Source organism: Melanerpes formicivorus, unplaced genomic scaffold (genome assembly GCF_026170545.1).
Source record: "Melanerpes formicivorus ecotype bairdi unplaced genomic scaffold, bMelFor1.0.p_v2 SCAF_98, whole genome shotgun sequence".
Classification (NCBI taxonomy): Eukaryota; Metazoa; Chordata; class Aves; order Piciformes; family Picidae; genus Melanerpes; species Melanerpes formicivorus.
Window position 1 is genome coordinate 1,763,744 of NW_027142450.1, and position 19,411 is coordinate 1,783,154.

At 39.9% G+C, this 19,411-nt stretch overlaps 1 protein-coding gene across 6 annotated transcripts in view; it reads left to right on the top strand.

The window, feature by feature from the left end:
• Nucleotides 1–19,411, top strand: part of MARCHF8 (membrane associated ring-CH-type finger 8) — an 84,502-nt gene that overhangs the window by 44,790 nt on the left and 20,301 nt on the right. For all 6 annotated transcript variants that reach the window (XM_068166185.1, XM_068166190.1, XM_068166189.1 and 3 more), the window contains one exon: nt 15,677–15,727. In XM_068166185.1, the coding sequence (XP_068022286.1) occupies nt 15,677–15,727 (51 nt within the window). The remainder of the gene's footprint in view (nt 1–15,676; nt 15,728–19,411) is intronic.

Below are 19,411 nucleotides of genomic sequence, written 5' to 3' on the forward strand. Positions count from 1 at the left end.
CTTACTTTCTTGTTCTCTGCAGACACCAGAAGGGTACTGTAAAGCTGTCCAGAAGTCCCTAAAGACATAGGATGTGCTCCAAAGAGCTTATTGTCTCAAGAAGGTGAGGTAATATTGAACAGCATTGTGAGACAGTGATTTGTTGTTTGTTTGTTTGGGGTTTTTTTTCTCCTTTTTTCATTCCTTTGGTTAAGCAGCTCAGGGTTAAAGACTAGATTATCCCCAGTCCCCTTCTCTCCCTTCCCCCCCATTCCACACACCCTGTCTCACCCCTTGTTGCTCCATTTTGCCTTGTGGCAAAAGACAAAAGTGCTTCTACATTCCATGGTATTGGCTAAATGGTAACCTCTGACAGCCTTGCTGTGAATGGCAGTCTCATTTGGTGAAAAAACCCAAAACAAAACAACCCTGAATTTCAGTCCCAGTAAAGAAAACAAAACCAAACCAACCAACCAAAAAAAAAATATTCTCCATTACCATCCTCACTCCTCAGCCAGTGAAAACAACAATAACTGATAAACCCACCCAAAAGGCATACTATTGGGGGCTTTTTTGTATTTTTGTTTTCCCTGAGATACAACACTTTCAAAAGCAAAATCTAAGTACTAGTGTTGAAATAATGATCTTGTTATTTTGAAAGAAATGGTAATTATGTGATCTCTGGGTGAAGGTAGAGATTAGTAATTTATTTTTTTCAATCTTGATTGTTTTTAATACTTGAAATGTGTATTTTTACAATTTTATTTCTGTCTCTTGCATTTACTAGGCAGAGTTGCTGACTTATTTTTATCATGTGAGTTTTAGTACACTTGGCCTCTGGGGCTGGGGACATCTGCACTTGCTTTATGAATTTTATGCTAATTTCATGATTTTGAAGCTTGAGTCTTTCTTCTTTTGGTATACTGGAGGTTAACAAGACTGGACTGTACTTATTTAAAAAGTGGTAAACCGCTTGGATTCTGAGTACTAGAGCCAGTAGTTCTTCAGTGGCAGTCTGGTGACTTGAATTGTCATATTTCCAGACAAACCTTGTACTAAGTCCTAGTGTAGAGAGTCCTGGCTTCACTCTTTCACTCTCTTCTCTCTCTAGCACTCCAGTGATAGAAACTGGCAATTCAGAAGAAAAGGAAGCATTGAGATTGCAGAAGAGTGTTGGGAAGAGGAATAAATGTCTAATATGTTCCTCCAGGGCCTGGTTTCTGCACCTTATGTTGGGCAGGCGGTCTGTTGTCCACATGGGGTTTTGTGTTTCTCTAGTTCAGGGATCATTTTTCTCTTTCTGCCTAATTTAACATCAAGTTCTTAGCTTAGTCTCATGTAATATGAAGCAATCTTGAACCTAATCAATTTAAGCTCCCTTATGTTGACCTTGATGGTTGGTTGGTCTCCATATTGAGATATTTTGTGGTTGCTACACAGTGTTATTTCTTGCTCTTAATATTAAGTTAATAGTTTTCTTTGAATAGTTTTTGCCATTCCATCTGGTTTCTGTTAACAGCTAATTTTGTTGTTATTTCTTGTAATCAGTTTCTCTCTTGCTGTCTAATGGAAAATTAGTGCTTTATGACTCATCAGGGTGCTTGTTTTATCTTGATTGGCAGTCAGTGGTTAACGTTAGGACTTTGAAACGTCACAACGTTCTTCCCCAAGGAAGTATTTGTCTATCTCAAAGGGGTCAAATTAGTTTGAAGAGCCAGATGTAATACCTTAGGCTATTTGAAGCACCATCTTTGCTTTCAAATCCAGACTAGGCCATGGTGTTTAGAGTAATAATCCCTGTGTTTTCTCTGCTTTCTTCAGGAACTATGCATTTGCTAAATTTTTATTTTATTTTATCTTTTAATACTCTTCTCTCCCATAATTGTGACCCCACACCCACTTTGGTCTTCATGACTGTGCACCGTTCTCTCTTGTTTCAAGTAAAATCAGTCTCCTGACTTCTGTTGGCTTCCTATTTCTCAGGTTACAACCAAGGACCAGGGTGGGATCTGCCTTTGTGATTGTGTGTCGTGTAGTCTGTTGCAGTTATTACAGTTGGACAAAAGCTCTTAAATTGAGAAATTATGATCTTAGCTGTAGTCATCATCCCCAAAATGGCTTTGTGTGTGGAAAAACTTGGGAGCCACTGCTTTCAAAGGGGCAGTGGTTTGTAACTGTTCCTGTTGTTCTTCATCAACTTTAAAGTAATTAATTTTGTTTACAAGGTATTGTTACTATACTCCATCATTGCCACATCAGCATTTCAACTGAATGGCATACTCCTGCTTGACCAATGTTTCAAACTGCCTGTGCATTTCAAATGAAAGTATTTTCACAATGAAAAGACTTTTTATCATTTTTTTTCCTATGGCTGTAAATGTAAGAGAGATAAAAACCTGAGTGGTACTTTAAAGGCTCATGATTTACCACAATACCTGTACTCAAATGGCAAACACAGTGTAGACAGGCAAAATTAAAACTACAAGAAATCACTGTCCATAAAGCTGTCCTTGGAATCCTGGTTGTGCAAGGCACAAAGTTTTGTGTGGTTATAGATTGATTTTTGCACCATGCTTTTTCATGGTGTGCCTGTGACATTTAAGCAAATTACAAGATCTTAGTTATTCATTGTGCATTTTCTCTTCCTCCAACAAATGCTGTGTGAACATAGAGGGGAATTGAAAATTAATGCCAGGACCAAGACAATCGCTAACTAAGGGTAACCTTAACCTCACAATGTGGTTTAAAAATAAAAGGATACCAGTCCTCCTAATAAACTGTAAGTACCAGTGTTACAGGTAATGATATTTCTGGCTCATTATAAGCTGAATACACCAATTTTATACACCATATTTTTCCTTCTGTGCTGTTATAATGGAGCAAAGCCCTTGGAGAAGCAATACTGAGATTACATCCCTAGCATACGAGGTTGCAAACTGCCCTAGGTGGAGTGGAGCAGATGTAAAGCAATGTATGTGATAATTCAAGAAATAAAACAAAGGTAGTCTTTTTTAAAAAGGAACAGAACAGAGGCCAAATTCATATATGGCCAGAGAAAAAAGTAAGATTGGTAAATGCAGTGATAATTTCACATCAAGACAGATTTTTGTCTCTTTTTTGAAATAAATGATATTTTAATGTATTTTAAGAACCTCTGCATAGCCTATAAACTCACTATAATATTATGGCAGATGACAACTGAAGGTGGAAGGAGCTGAGGTTCTTTTGTCAAAGCATTTATGAGAGGCAAAAGCTATAGGATGTATGTCAACAGTCTCATTTCTGAACCCATGGTCTTCAAAGTGGGCAAGGTAGAACAAGGACATCTCATGGGTGGGTATGGTTGGAAAGGGAGTTTCTCATTCTTCTTTGATGCTAGATATTCTCCCCTAGCCCATGAAGCCACATGTGGAGCAGGCCTTTCAACCCACTTTTCCATGATGATTCACACTACTAAAGGTTTCTGCAAATTGTCTCTCATCAGAAGACTTACATTTCTCAACCCAAAATTCAACAAGGAAATTTAAGAGTTGTCTTGATGTTTTAAACAATAAAATAAGTAAGTTAGGAGAGGAGGATTGGTTCTTTAATGTTTCCCCTTCCTCAGATGTATTGCAGGCTGTATTGCTTTTTACTTGTTCAGTCCTCTTTTCCTCTTTTTCCTCTTCTGCTTTTTATTTAAAAGAATTTTCACTTCTGCCATGCCATGTAGCAGCTGCTTTTGATTAGTGGAAGCAGAAGCAGAAGCTTTCTCACATGTCTGACTCTGGGCGAGATGTTAACATGCTTTTCACTGAAAGGAAAAAGAGGTATCTATATATATTTGAAATTAAAACAAAGCATCCGCAATATCAAGAAGTGTGAATTTAACAAGGAGGAAACATGAGCTCCTGAACAGCAGTATATGGGCATTTTTACAAGTTGTCCTCTTCTTTACCACTTACAGAGATGAACCATTTTTACTTGTTAGCACTTTTCAGAGGTGAGCTCTGACTTTCTGTCCCCCATGTTTTTGTTGGGTTTTGGGTTTTTTTAGCTGAGCTTTGGGAAGGTTAATATTCAAGACCATAATGGTCTGACTACAGAAGGTGTACCTCCTGGTTCCCCAGACCTGGCTCAGTGGTCATCCTAAGCTTTTCTTTTCTGCTTTGATGCTGTCTGTGATACAAACAAAGTGAACTATCTCAACATTCAAATTCAGATTACGTGTGCAGGACTTCTATTTTGAAAGAGTTTCTTTGTCTTGGTTTACTGTAGCCCTTAGTTTACTGGCCATGTTTAGTGCAGATTATTTCCATTAAATGAAACAAAATTGTAGTTGGTAGGGTTTCTTAAAGAATATGTACAAGTGTGTATTGTAATGCATTTGACATAAATATGCCTGGAAGCTTTTACTCCATACACCGGTATTCATCCCTCTTAGTATCTGTTGTCAGGTTGCTGTAGACATTCTTAATTATTTTTTTTACATTGGATTTTAAGCATTCTGAAGCAATTCCAGCCTTTTGCCACGTGTTATACTGTCTAGCACCACACAGTGCTCCTGAATGCTCTTCCTTCTTGAAAGCATCAGCTGAATTTGGCATCGTTTTCTTATTTCTAAACTGCATCCAGATAGGATGTACCACTTGTGTTAGGCCCTCTGGCATTTGCAACTTGTGTTAGTGAGTTTAATTCCATATCTTTCAGGAAGTGAACCCACTGCTTCTGTAAGCATTTGTTAGAAGGGTATATTGAACTGGAAGCTAAAACTAATTCTCCACCTTTGAGGAGTGTTAGCTAGCAGAAAAATAAAATCCTCCTGGATTTAAAAAATTGTTGTAGTCCTTTTTACTAAAGCTTTACTAAAGTACCCAGGATTAAATCTTTGGAAAATGGCTATATTCCTAGCCATTCTAGTTTTTTGATACAGAAACTACCCTCCTTGATATAGTATCCCAACATCCTTTCCTTGCATTGATTTTTAAAAAGTGCATCCAAATTGTTTCCACTGATGTGGATTGATACCGAGAAAGACAATATAGATAATAATAGAAGGACGTGAGAAAAGGGCTGGTTCCTGTGGGAAGAGCAGCAGCTAAGAAGAAACAAGGCTAATAAAAGGGACAAGGAAACAGAAAATGCAGGTATGACATGAGTTAAGATGGTGCTGGGGACAGCAGAGGTGGCTGAAGGTGCAGTTGGTGTGTTCACTGGTTCACTTGCTGTTGCTTGTTCACAGGCAATATTTACATGTGGGCTTTGCTGGTTTTCATCCTGTCAACTCTGGGAAGCAGCTCCTATCTTTTAATCCCCTTAAGCCTCTAGTCTCACACCAAAACATGTCCCTCCTGAAATGTAATCCTCTTACTTCAGTTCCACTGCTATGCTCCAGTCATGCCCATGCTTGGGAGCACAGACAGCAGGGTTTCTGCACATGCCAGAAGTTGAAAAAAAAATGTAAATATCAAAGTACCTAAATAAGGAGTCTCCACGCAACTGCTGTCCAAAATAGTGTTTCTTGATCTCAAATTCCCAAATCCCAACAATTCCCAAAATCCTGGGTCAATTTTTTTTCAAAATGTCTGTAGATCCCTTAGGCTGTGGTGCCTCACCACACACATGCACACACAAAAGTAGCCAAAAAAGTCAAGCATCCTTCAGCATTTTGTTCTTTGTATTAGCTTCAATTTGCTTGCTTCTGTGCATGGAAGTGAGGGTGTTGTGGAATGCCTTCTGCATTATCATTGTTGTACAGCCAGGGAAATGCAAGGAAAATCTAGGATCACATTTACAAGAAACGTTGCAGGGGGAAGGCTGTTGGGGTGAATGATGCTGTTCTGATGTGGAGGAAGCACTTAAAGTGTAGTTACTGCTTTGCCAGGCATCAGGATCAGATCCCAAAGTCTGATACTCTATGTAAAAAACAATGCCCTGACAGGATCCATCTCGAAGGCTTAAGGAGGCTTAAGTTCTATGGCAAGAAGAATGGAAGGCCATGATCTCAATCATGTTCTCCTTGCTTTGACATGGCTTCACTGTACATGGAATTCATTCTGTGCAAACAATACACAGGACACAGCTGCTAACTGTGACACTGAGCAACACTGCATATAAGCATAGGACAAATAGGGCCGCGTTTCACTCAGGGTAAGATAATTTCACTGCGCCTCAGGTTTCTCCTCTGCCAAGTGACCAACACATTTGCCTGCTTCAGGATTCTGATGTCAGACTCTAGGAGTGTATTGTGCTAGAGGTTGTAAAAGGCAAAGTGACCTCATCACCTGCCTCTTACAGTTTCCCTGTTGTGTTCAGCTCTTACTTTGAGCTGCTCCCTTGTGCTGTTTAGTACTTAACAGCTGCAGTATTTCCTTTTGTAGAGGGAATACTGTTTTGGAGGAGAAGCGTTATACAAGAAGCACATTCAAGATTTGTCACCGTGATACAGACTTATATTCCATTATGATTAGGGTGTTACCTCAATGCATGTTTATATTCAAAGAGGTTCTTCCAGTTCTACATCCTCTTTTTGATGTTATGCATTTTGTCCTCCAGGATACTAGCAGCAGATGGTATTAAGGAATCTGGGTTTCTAAGTATGTTCATAGAGAACTGGTCCCTTGTCCCTTTGAACCCTTACTGTTGTAATTTACGTTTCAGCTGTGCAACTTTGTTCTTAGCTGCAGGATAAGACTGCCTGTTTCACTGCTTTGAGTTTTTAGAGCTTTGAGGTTTAAGTGACTTGAAGAAATTTGTCCAGCTGCTTTTCACTAGAGGGGAGATGTTTTCTTCCATTCCACATGTTGAACAAAAGGTTGCAAGGGAAGCTTACTTACAGCCTATGTGGAGCACATCGAAGGAATCACAGGCATTTTCCAGACCTGATACTTAATTATCCCCATCTCCCTGTTTTGAGGATTATTAAAAATTAATCTGTAAGATTAATAGGTAGCTGTCATAACTCTGGGATTAACTTTACCTTTTGATCAGTTTTTAAGTGCTTAAGCTTTCCAAGAGCCAGTCCTTCCTTCACTTTCCTTTGGGTTGGTTTCCATTGTTTATGATGCTTGTTTTATTAGAGTTCTTGCCTGACCTAACAAATTATTTAATCCCATTGATTAATTTCTTCCTGAATGCCTGTGAAACCACAGAAACATTTGAAATTTCCACAAAGCACTACTGTGTAGAATGGTGACAGGATAGCAAGGAGTTAAAATGCAAAAGATGTGATGTAAGCCATATCAAACCCTTAGCTTATCCTTGCAAATTTACATTGGGCTTGCTCACCTGTAGGTAAATGTCTTTATTGAAACTCAAATTTTTTAATCTCTAGTATAAGAGGGTGTGAATGTGGACCAGAGTGTTTTGGTTTGAGTCTTCATGTTTTAAGTCTCTTTATTTCAGAGCACAATTTAGTTATCCTTTCAGGTTGCATCCTTATCCCATTCTGTTTTGTCAGTCTTACTGCCTCTACTGCAATTTACAGCTCAGCAGCATCTAATTCTTCCCCCTACACTTTTGCCTTTCCCCAGAATGTTTATCTGGCTAAATAATGTATTCCACCTTTTAGAGAATGCCTGTGTTTCTTTCTTGATTTTTTTTTTTTTTTTTAATTCTTTTTGTAATTTGTTCTTTTACTTTTCCTAGATGCCTTCTGAAAGACCTTTTAAAAACTAAAATCTCAGGGAGAATTTTGACATTTCTACTGTCCAGCCAGGCAATATTGCTTGCCTGGGGTTTGGCCTTCAAGAAAAATAGATTTCCAAAGTAGCAGTTACTTATTCTTCAATCTCTTGGAACATGCTTCAGTGATCATTTCAAACTGAGATGGTAATACATGCTTTTATTTTTTTCAAAATTAAAAGGAATCAGAAAATAGGTTTGCGGGAGAGGGTGCATAGACTGGGAAGTTCCTAGAACCCTTTGTAATGGGATCAGCAAATGTTGTCAGCGTTATGCATCAGACATAAAAGCTTGCACACTGAGGATCCTGCCCTGGAGGTGAATCCTCTCTGCTGGATTCTGCATCCCATGGTGAACCCCTTTTTTACAGTTTCAGCTTCGCACTCAATTATAAGTGTAGAGCCTAAGAGAAAAATAGCAATTCTGGTAGTCTGTGTTTTCAGAAGGTGTGCAGAAATGTCTTTGATCACAGGATGTTAGGGTTTGGAAGGGACCTCATTTAATGGTTCTTTGCGCCTTTAAAAAGTTAATTTAAATACAATTTTTCTAAAATGCATTTTAATAAAATGTCTTATCTTTTAAAAGGTCTGCAGATTTCATAGGTGTCCAGTCTGATTTCTGCAGATAATGAATGTGTAGAGCAATGAGGGTAGAGTAGATTGAAACTGAGCTTTTAAAATCTTGTTTGGTGGGGGTCAGTTTAAAGGAGGTTTTATGAAAGCAAATCATAGAAGCTAATACATTTTTTCTGAAAACTTTGATGCAATTTCCTGTGACAAAAAAAAAAGTGCCTTCACTCAAAGCTTTAAGGAGTGAAAGACAGGAGATTTACTGTAAGTATGAGACTTATTTATAACCCTTTCCCCTTGGGAAATAAACTTTAGAAAATGCTATGTCAGCATGTGTGCAGGAATGCAGTACAGTCCCCTGTAGGTCTCTGCCAAGCACTCTTGACAGCTGCAGTTCATTTTCTGTTTCATAGAAATAAGTGCAAGGGGAAGAGGAACCAAGTGAATTGTTTAATAGTACTCACATAATATTGGTGCTTTTGAGCTGATGGGTGTTTTTTTCCTTAAAAAAACCTCTGAAACTCAAGCAGGAGTTTGGTGGAACTGGAGCATGAGGGCTGTGGAAAGAGAATGGGTAAATGTCTTCAGTTAAGTGGAAAAGCTTCTATTCCAATAGGGTAATGGCCCAGAGATTTTATTTAAGCAGACAATGCAAGTGTTCCTGGGACTGTGGTGGTAAATTAAGTTATTACGCAGCTGCTGGCATTCAGCTCATTCAGACACACAAAAACTTCAATGTTCCTTATTGGACAGTGACTGCACTGAAGTTTCCTAAGTAGGTGAAGAGCAGTGCTGCTCTTGGTAGCTTCTTCTCTTCAGCTGATAGGTTTAGTTAGTTACCTATCTGATAGCCTTCTATCTGATTTCCTTCTTCTTTTTCCCCCCCCCCTTCTTTTTCCCCCCCCCCCTTCTTTTTCCCCCCCCCCCTTCTTTTTCCCCCCCCCTTCTTTTCCCCCCCCCCCTTCTTTTTCCCCCCCCTTCTTTTTTCCCCCCCCCTTCTTTTTTCCCCCCCCTTCTTTTTTCCCCCCCTTCTTTTTTCCCCCCCTTCTTTTTTCCCCCCCCTTCTTTTTTCCCCCCCCTTCTTTTTTCCCCCCCCTTCTTTTTTCCCCCCCCCTTCTTTTTCCCCCCCCTTCTTTTTCCCCCCCCTTCTTTTTCCCCCCCCTTCTTTTTTCCCCCCCCTTCTTTTTTCCCCCCCCCTTCTTTTTTCCCCCCCCTTCTTTTTTCCCCCCCCTTCTTTTTTCCCCCCCCCTTCTTTTTCCCCCCCCCTTCTTTTTTCCCCCCCCTTCTTTTTTCTCCCCCCTTCTTTTTTCCCCCCCCTTCTTTTTTTTTTACTTTCTTTTAATTTTTTTTTTGTCTTCTGGTTGACCGCCCTACAGTGCTGGATCACTGGGCTCATCCCCACTTTCTTTAGCTCACTCAGCTCTATTGCCTTTGGTGTTGTTCAGTGTTAGCACTTCACCACCCTCTTTTCCTGCAGAGGAGTTGTTTTAGAAGTGCTTCTACTTCTCCCTGCTGAACATGAAGTAAAAGTAGATTTCCATGTGTGAAGGCAAACACATGTTTTTGTAGCTGACGCTTATTGCAATTTCTTCCCCTCTGCTTCTCATGCTTTAAGGCAAAGTATTTTTAAATCTACTTTATGTTCCAATCTGCTGAAGTGTGCCTACTACCAGTTGCAGTTACTGAAATACATTTATTATTTTTTTTTTTTTAATCAGGATGTTGATAGTGGCTCAGTCTGAGTCTTCCTGAGACCACAGGCATTTCTTGTTGGTTTTGGTGGGACCACTATGTCCACATGAAGTGCTGGTTTATTGCTTCCGTCAGGAAATAATTCATCCAAGTGTATGTGTCTTAGCCTGCAATAGCTGCTTCCTGGTGTTCTTCTGAAGGTTCAGGACACAACTGTGAAGTTTTGTTTCTTAGCTATATGTCTTTTCCTCGCTGCACCTTCTTTATTTACTTTTAATAATCTATTGCTTCACCCCTCTTCATATAAAGACTTGTCATATTCTTGACCACCACCTATATCAGGGGCTCATTTAGCAAATGGTATACAGTATCACAGAGTGGTAGGGGTTGGAAAGGACCTCCAAAGATCATCTAGTCCAACCCTTCTGCTATAGCAGACTAGCCTAGATCAGGGTGCACAGGAACACATCCTGCTGGGTTTTGAAAGTCTTCAGAGGAGACTCCCCACCCTCTCTTGACAGCCTGTTCCAGTGTTCTGTTACCCTCAGAAAGACTAATGGAGCACATTACAATTCTGTTTCTGTCCTTTACTTTCCCTTTTCTTTTCCTCTTGATGTCTGGTGATATATGGTGTATTTCCCCTCTTCCAGCTGTATGATTGGCAGGTGTAACCAGAATCGGCAAGACTTTCTTCTATGAGTAACAGATCCTAAATATCCTACGAATGAGGAAGTGACAGAGTACTGCTTGTGACAGTGGACACCTAAGTTTTCTGAATAATTATCCAGGAACTCTGAACAGTCACTTACTATAATATTTTATTAGCAGATTTACGCTTTAAGAAATTTTTGTTCTGCATTTTAGATGCACTACCCCTTAATTGAAAACTACCTTTTAATTTAGCAGTGAACAATCTTTGTTCTCTCAGAGCAGTGTTCTCATGAAGCAGTTTTTTATTTATTTCTGTAAGGGAAGTGTTGTTCTGAGTGCGTGGTGGTTCTCAGATATTATTCTTTGTGTATTCTCTGACTTAATATTTCTTACCACAGTTTTTTGCAGTGTGCTTAGAGGTCTCCAGAACTGCACAGGTTAGACTTTTACAAGGATTTCTCTGTAAGTAACAAAGTAACTCGAATGGGATCTGGACAGCCTAGTTCATAATTTACCTAAATTTGTGAGCCTTCTTAACTGGGCAAAGGCAGTGATCCAGCTGTATGCATTGGTTCTAAGTTGCGCATGATGTGCAAACCGCACAGCCACCTGCCTCCCTGCCTGAGGAGCACGTGCTAGCACACAGCCTGCTCCAGCAGCTGAACCCATGAAATTGTGTGTAAAGAAGGCCAGCTTTTGGAATAGTTTCATGTAGGCTGCAGGCTTCCTATGCCTCTTGGCAGATTGAGAAATTCCAAACAGCCAGTCGTTTAGAGTGGTTTTTTAACCTGTGAATGTTTACAATAGTCAATTGCTTTGGCATACTGACACATGCAGTGTATCGTGAGAATTCCAGCAGTTGCATTAAATGCAATCACTTCACAAATGATAGAATGTTATACCTTATAATCTATTTAGAATTGCTGGCTTCCTCAGTGTTTGCATCTCTCTCTCACTCTCTGCTGTTAAATGCATTAAATTGTTTTCCACTCTCACAGAGATAAGCTTAGTGCATACTGCTTCTATTATCAAGAAAGGTGTATATTTTTGAATAATGGCTTTTGTAGTTCACAAGTGTATTCCCTAAGGGAAAGATTCATTTTTGTGTGTTGCATCACATAAAGGCATGCATCCATTTTAGGCAGATTGTCTGGCACAGCAAGGTAAGAACATCCATAAAACATGCTGGATGTCAAACGTTGCAGTCTACTTTCTTTGATAGAAATTGGACATGTGGCATATGAATATAGTATGTGTGCAAATGAAGGTAATTTTAGTGAAGTGCACCAGACTGGTCTTGTGCAAAAATTTTAAAATGCTCTTCTAGGTGAAGCAGCCTCAGCTCAGAAAGAGGAAGGCTTCTTCTGTCTTCTAGCTCAAACACTTAAAGAGGGGAGATGGAGATCAGACGTCTATTTTAAAACGGCAGCAGGAGATGCAGGTTACCTGTAACCAGATGCACTTTGTGGAGCCTTCCGGCTCCTGAAGGGTGGTTGTAGCCAGGAGGGGGTTGGTCTCTTCTCCCAGGCAACCAGCACCAGAACAAGAGGACACAGTCTCAAGCCGCACTAGGGGAAGTTTAGGCTCGAGGTCTCAAGGTGAGGAGAAGGTTCCTCACTGAGAGAGTCATTCGTCATTGGAATGGGCTGCCCAGGGAGGTGGTGGAGTCGCTGTCTCTGGAGGTGTTCAAGAGGGGATTGGACATGGCACTTGGTGCCATGGTCTAGTAGGCATGAGGTCTTGGGTGACAGGTTGGACTTGATGATTTTTGAGGTCTTTTCCAACCTTGTTGATTCTATGATTCTAAAGCAAAGCAAAGCACTTCATAAAACCAGAAAAATGGTGTAGCAAAAAAAGTGGAGAACAAAGCCATGGAGAAAAGACCCTTTTTGAAAACAGTGTTCTCCTTGTCTTAGCCAGTATATGGCTGGACTCAAGAATGGATGCAAGCATTGTATCCTACATACTCCTAGGACCACGCTGGCAAGGCTGAGCACACAGCAATACACAATAAGTAAGGATTTATATACAGGTGGGCCGTATCTGGGACTTGTAGGTACCTGCATGCCTGTCAGGTTTGCATAGTATGTCATATCCATGCAAGCTCAAAGAGCAGACTGGAGATGAAGCGCATTGTACTTGTGGCCAGACTTCAGTGCAGACATAGGAAAGAGATTCTTATTTAACTTCAGCATTCTGATGTGTTAGCCTTGTTCTTTGAATGTCTCTTATTTGTATTTCTTGTTTGTGACCTGTTAGCCAGGAGGCCTGTTATTTGAATTCCTTGAAATCTGCCATCCTTTTGTTAGTCTTTCTTTTCTGTTAAAGGCATAGGATCTTGTGATTTTATTTCTGTTGCTGATATTTTCAGGCACAGCTGTAAGTTCATCACCTGGAATAAAGCTTCCTAATTCTCCTATGTTTTACTTCTAGCCTTGGGATATTTTTTGCCTTCAGGTTGTTTTTCAGAGTTTGTATCCCACTATGTAAAATGACTTGATGTGAACATTAATGAGCAAGTTAACCAGCTGAGTAACCCACAGTGGATTTGCTGTAGATTTTCCACTGTCACAGAAGATCTGAAATCCTGTATTTGGTTTCTGCACTTACTCATGAATTGCTGGTGGCAGAGGATCAGGTGATATCATTCCAAAACAGAAGATACTGAAGTAGATGGACAGGGCAGATTGTTTGGATTCCTTTTTCAATATTTATACTGGGTGTCCAGGAAGGCAAAAACATAGGTGGCATAATTTCCATCACTTTTCTCAGTTTCCAATGTCCAGAGGCAAATGCTGCACAAGAGCATAGATGCAAGGAATAGATGCTATTATTTGTCCTTTTGTTACAGGTTCTAGCTGAATGTAAAATTCATTGGTGAACCTTGATGACATTTCATCATACTTTGTAGACAAAAATTTGAAATGAGCAAGGTTTAAGAAGTTTGCCATGCACTGTCTTCATAAACTGCTGAATAAGGAAGATGGAGGTAAAAGGGAGGATGGAGGACAGATGTCGGCTTCTAGATCACTGAATTGAGGAGGGGGAGGTTGTTTATCTGTGTTCATCCCAACATATTGTAAAGCCTGTGTGTATGTAAACTGTGAGGCTTGGAGCAGCTGTTTCAAAATATGTCCCTGATTAGAAGGCAGGCTAAGATGGGGTGAATTGCTGTCCAAGGGATGAAGCATTTTTACATGAGTGATAGAGCTACTTGGTAGCTGACAGACCAACCAGACTAGAAAATGTTCTTATTTGCAAGTCTGTGTTGGATCTGGAAGTGGTTCTTGGGTTATTTTACTCCTTGAAAATATGGCTGAGTTGGTGCTTCTCCTCTGTAGAGTGCAGATTTTGGCCAACCTGGGCTAAGGCTTTAGTGAATTTTCTGCTGACTTTATGAATGTAAAGCTTTATATGGTGAAGGATCTGAGATTTGAAAGAATACTTACATGGCTAGGAGTCCTTTAGAAATGTTACAAATATTTAAATACATGTGTGCACACACTCTGTAGCTCTTAAGGGAGTAATTTGCAGAGGCTGCTTTTTTTGTTTAAAAATGATTGCTTTTTCAATAACAAGACCAAACAGTTTGCAGTCATCAGCTGACTAAAATCTCTGATAGGTATGTTTCCCACAATGGATCAATAAAGATGATTTGAGCATCTGTCTCTTAGAGGCTTCTGAAACTAATCAGATAGAATAATTTCCGGGAGCAGAGGAAGAAAGGCTAGCTTTCATGGCATAGTTAAGTGTATGTTTGCTCTGCATCATTTACTGTGTTGTGTAAATACAGGTCTTGTCCTTCAGCCTGTTCATGCTTATTGAATTTTAATAGGTCTTTTTCAGCACAGGTGCCTAAGTTCAATCATGCTCACATGCAGGCATCTTTTTCAGTTAGGCAGCAGTATATGTAGACATGACATGAAGAAACCTCCGCTCTGTTTAATTTTGTCTGTAGGAATTTCACCCAGAAACCTTTGACGTCTAGGGATGGATTTGAAACTGTCACCTCTGTGTAGCTGTGTGTTGCTTCAGGCAGACTTCTTTGCCTTGGATCCCACTCTTTACTATCAGTTTCCCTTGTTCCCCGTTAGACTTTCATTGTTTATCTCCCTGCTATCCCCAACACTTCACACATATGCAGTGCCCAAGTCTTTGTGCTTGCTAGCTTGTGTTGGTCTCTCCATCATAGCTCGAGAACATGTTCCTTCTCCCTTTTTCCCTCTTCCAGTCTTCTCTAGCTTCAATGAACTTTTTTTTTTCTTTTCTGTTGCTATGGTTACACTGCCTTCAGTGAAATCAGCTGAGTCCTTCTTTTACAGTTGGAGTCAATTCTTAGCTGTACTGGTTCTGGCAGTAGTCCCATCTGATGTTAGTCTTCATATAAGCATCACTTCCGTATTTTGGGGGGTCTTTATGGGTTTACTTCTGTTCCAGGAATACTGTTACCTGTGTAACACAAGCTCGTAGTCATCTTAAAAATCAAACAGCCTTGCACCATGCGAATCTGGCATTCAAGTTCATGGTAGTTTACCATTAACTGATCTTTGCTGATTATCAGTTTGGCCATCAGTCAAAACTGACTCATCAAAGCTTCTGCATTTCCATCTTGCATGATATTTCCAGTTTAATTCTCAGTTCTATGTTACATATGAAGTTCCTCAGCAATTCTACTTTGTCTTCTGGAATGACATGCATGTGGTTAGTTGCCATTGTTTCCAGAGATAGATCACTGTAATACTTCTATTTTTCTTTAAGCAAGAGCTTTCAGTTTTAGTGGTTGGATGTTTGCCTTTAGAAGTAAATGAAGCAGGGCTGAGACATACCCTTTCCAGAATAGATGCCACCTGAGAAAAGGACTTTTCAGTGTTCATAGGAAAAAAAGAATAAAACTGGTGCTCTAGTATTTCTCAGCTTGTACTGCTCTTGCCTGTGTCTACAAGGTAATATCTTGCAAACAAAGCAATGTAGTGATTATCATAGATCAGGCTGATGTTAATAGAAACAACATCCTTAAAAGCCACAGCTGTAAGACTTTCTCCATGCAATTTTAAAGCACCAGCTTTAAAATATCCTCATAACTGCCATTTGTTACTGCAATGATCCTGTTCTTCCTCTTTCAGAATGAAAAGGCTTTGGGGCATTCCATGAGCCGTTCCAGTAACATCTCAAAGGTATGTTCCTTGATATAACTTAGTCTTTGATAAACTTGGGGATACTGGAATTTCTTTCATTTCAAAACTGCGGTGATATGCACGACAATGTGACTTGCAAAAAATGCCTTGTGTACCTGTCTGTCATTGATAGTTAGTCCTGAAACATTAGAACTCTCTGTCTGGTGTTTTGCTGACTCTTTTTACAGGTCAAATGAAGTAGAAGCTACAGTAGGTATTCTCTTTCACACTGTTAGCCTCCTTAGCTTAGTATGAACAAGGTAGATGACAGGTGCCTGCGATCTTACCGTGGGGGGGTGGGGAAATCAGTCAAAAAGTGTCAGTCAGATATGTTCTTTTATCCCTTAAGTTATCTGATATAATGTTCTCTATAAGATGTGTATAGCCATGTATCCCCTAATGTGTATTGGATATGTGGTTAATAATTTTATTGTCACTTCAATACTAAGTTATTGTTAGTACCATGAAATGCACTGTTTTCAGGCCCTGATCTCATAAGGAAATCACATTGTTCTACTCATTCTAGTCACACTTCAGTACAGCCAATGGACATGTCAGAAACACAGGTGCTTTGCTATGTTATTAGGAAAAAGCTATCTTCTGTTCAAGATGTCTTATTACAATACATATCCTCCTCCTACTTCTGCATTACAAATAAGATTTTTAATTAGCTGGAAGCCTGGCAACTTTTTGTTTACACAAATAAGATTGCTTAAGCCCGCATATAAGCAAGGCTTGCTGGTTGAGCAGTATTTTTCATGGGATGCATAAGACTCAACCATTTGTTGCCATAGTTGATGTTGCTGGTAATAGTGACTTTTAATGAGAGACTGAGTCATTATGGCTGTGACAAGCTCAAGTCCCCTTTTTTCTATTCTGGGTACTTCAGGATACAGGAAGCTATTCATGCCTATCTCCAGCAGAGGAAACTGGCTGCACTTAATTTACGATTTATGTGGGCACAGACAGCTTTCACTTTAGAGCAGGAAAGCAAGATTATTGGGTGTCTTAAATAAATAGCAGGGCAACTGTCCAATGCACAGCTATTGAACAAGCTGAAGGTGTTGCTATCATGGAGTGATGCAGGATTGTAGTTTGTGTTTGGCATCAGAAAACATGCATTCACAGAAAGGGGTTTGAAGTAAATACCATGTGGGTATAACTACTCATCTGTGCTTCTCTAAAATGAGAGTGTGCCTGTTCTTCCTGTCTCCAGCTCTTCTGGTTTTTTTAGGGATCCTTAATGGAATTTTCAGGTGTTGTTAAGCAGAAATAGGAATTTTTGTCATTAAGTGTCACTGGGCTTTTCCTAAAGTGTCTGAAATTCAGCACAACAAGCCTTTTGGCAGCAGCAGTTTAGTACCCATAGAAAGCTGCACACTTCATTCTTACTTCTTTGATAACTGATAGTGTGGCAGTGCAATGAAAAGAGCCTTGTGTTCTGGATGAGGTTTCCCCGAGAGTTCTTGCAAGTGAGACATCAATATTTGCATTCATCTTGAAACACTGAAACATTCAACATGATTGCTGTGTGTTGCAAAAGCTAAATTTCTCCATGGGAGTAAAAGTCATCTTTGCCAGTTGAATGAGGGAGACTTTTTGGTTGCAAATCTGAGCTACCCAGAAGTAATATGGTCTCACTAATCCTCTGTCACCTATGTGTCTAACCCATTTCATGCACCTATTTCACTTTGGAGATAGCTTCTAACAAGGGCAAGAGTTAGAGTTCCCACCCATGAAATCAGTCCCTGATTTGCCTCATACATCCAGGCAGTTCAGTGCTAAGCTGCAGCAATTTATTTTGCAATCTACAGGTGGGTTGGCTGTTGCAAGCAATTTTTAAGACAAAACAGGAATGATTATAGCAGTGGGATGAAAAATAGAAGCTTGAGTACACAGAAAATTTTTCATTAGTTCTGAGGATTAATAAGAAAGTGCCTTTTCTTTTTGTTTGGAGTAGTGTAACAACCTGGCCACCAAGGCAGATTGAATACACAGAAAATAAAAAGTATGGAAATGCTTGATTGCCTGTATAGCCCTTTCTGAAATCCACAGAGCTTACTGATAATGCATTGTTTTAAGAGAAGCTACTTAAACAAAACTGAGTTTAATCAATTAGATACTGCATTCCCAGATATGTTGATGTGTGTGTATACATCCAGAAATAATTGTCATGTTTCCTGCAAGTTTCAGTTGTTATTTTTCCACCCAAATCTAGTTTACAGTTTAGCAATGTAGCAAATCTGCTACAAATGCTTGGCACTGATGCTTGATTCAAAGCCTTTCTGGTGCTGGTATGTCATTGTGAACCTGCTGTGATTATTACAGTGTATCTTTCCACTGCTTTCAGTTTCACAGTGCAATGTGAGTGGGAAGGTCTGAGTCAGAACTCAGCCTCTAGCCAAGAGAGGATGCTGTGTCAGTCCTTGTGAACAAGGAAAGCAATGCTGTAGGGCTAAAAGTGATCAAGGAGGGATGCAGACAGATGGTGCCACTGAAAATGAGATTGGCTGGTAGTGGTAGCACGACCACTCTAGACCCCACGTGTTTGGGCCAGATGGAGCCATCCCTTGAGAGGAAGGGGCAAAAAGGCAGTTCTCCAAGAGACAGATGCTAAGAGAACCTAAAGAGATGTAGTACATGTGGCCAGGCCAAGAAAAAACAATCACCTGAATACTTGGCTAGGGATGGAAGCCAGAAGCAGCAGAAAACGGAACAGGGAGCAAGATGTAGGAGGATCATCATGTGGTGCCATTAGTTTTGTGCAGTCTGTTGCTCACTGGGGGATGTGGCATTCCTCCAGGTCCTTCTTTGATTTTTATTTTTTTTTTTATGTGTATATTTCAAATACTTCTTTTCAATCTACTCTGCATGAAGTGTTTGAATTTCTATAATAAATTCTACATTTATTTTGAAATTAATTTTTTAAAAAAATGAGTGTTGAAGGCAGGTTGAATTGATTTAGTCATGGGACTTGGACATGGCTCAATTCCCAGCTTGCCCTGTTCAAGCACAATGATGCTGATTGAAGCTCCCCCAGTGGGCAGAGGAGTATACAGCCACGTCTCAACTGTTTACCCTAAGCCAGTATTTTTGCCAAGAAACCACTGTTCAATAGTAAATGCTTTTGTCATACGAGCCATACAGAGAAATAATAAAGCTTGATAGGAGCTTTGTCCTCTAAATATAGTTGAAATTGACCCTAAACACAGATAGTTATTAAGAACAGTTTAAAAAAGGGATTTTTCACAGTGGTGATCATTCATGCCCTCTGCTCTTAGATAAAGGAATTGTGGTTACAGGCAGACTAAGCTAGATCACTAACAAAGCAGTTATCCTCAAATTAGTGCTATTGTTTAGCTTTAAAGTGTTTGATATATCCTGAAATTGATGAAGTGATGTGTGGAAATATCTTCAGGATTTCTGTGTACTGTTCCTGATATCTGGTCGCTCTGAAGGGCTGATGTTAGTGTAGTGGGGGAGCACTCTGTAGTCCTGTATTCATGGCCCTCTGAGGGGTAACTGAAAATGCTAATACTGGCACCATAGCAAAGAAATCAAAAGTGCAGTCCTAAACAACTTACATGTTTTGTCTTTTCTGAAGGCCTGTACAGTTTTATCTTTTGAGCAGAAGCACACTGCAAAGCATTAAATTATTATTGGGCTGAATGTCAGCCAGTGCAG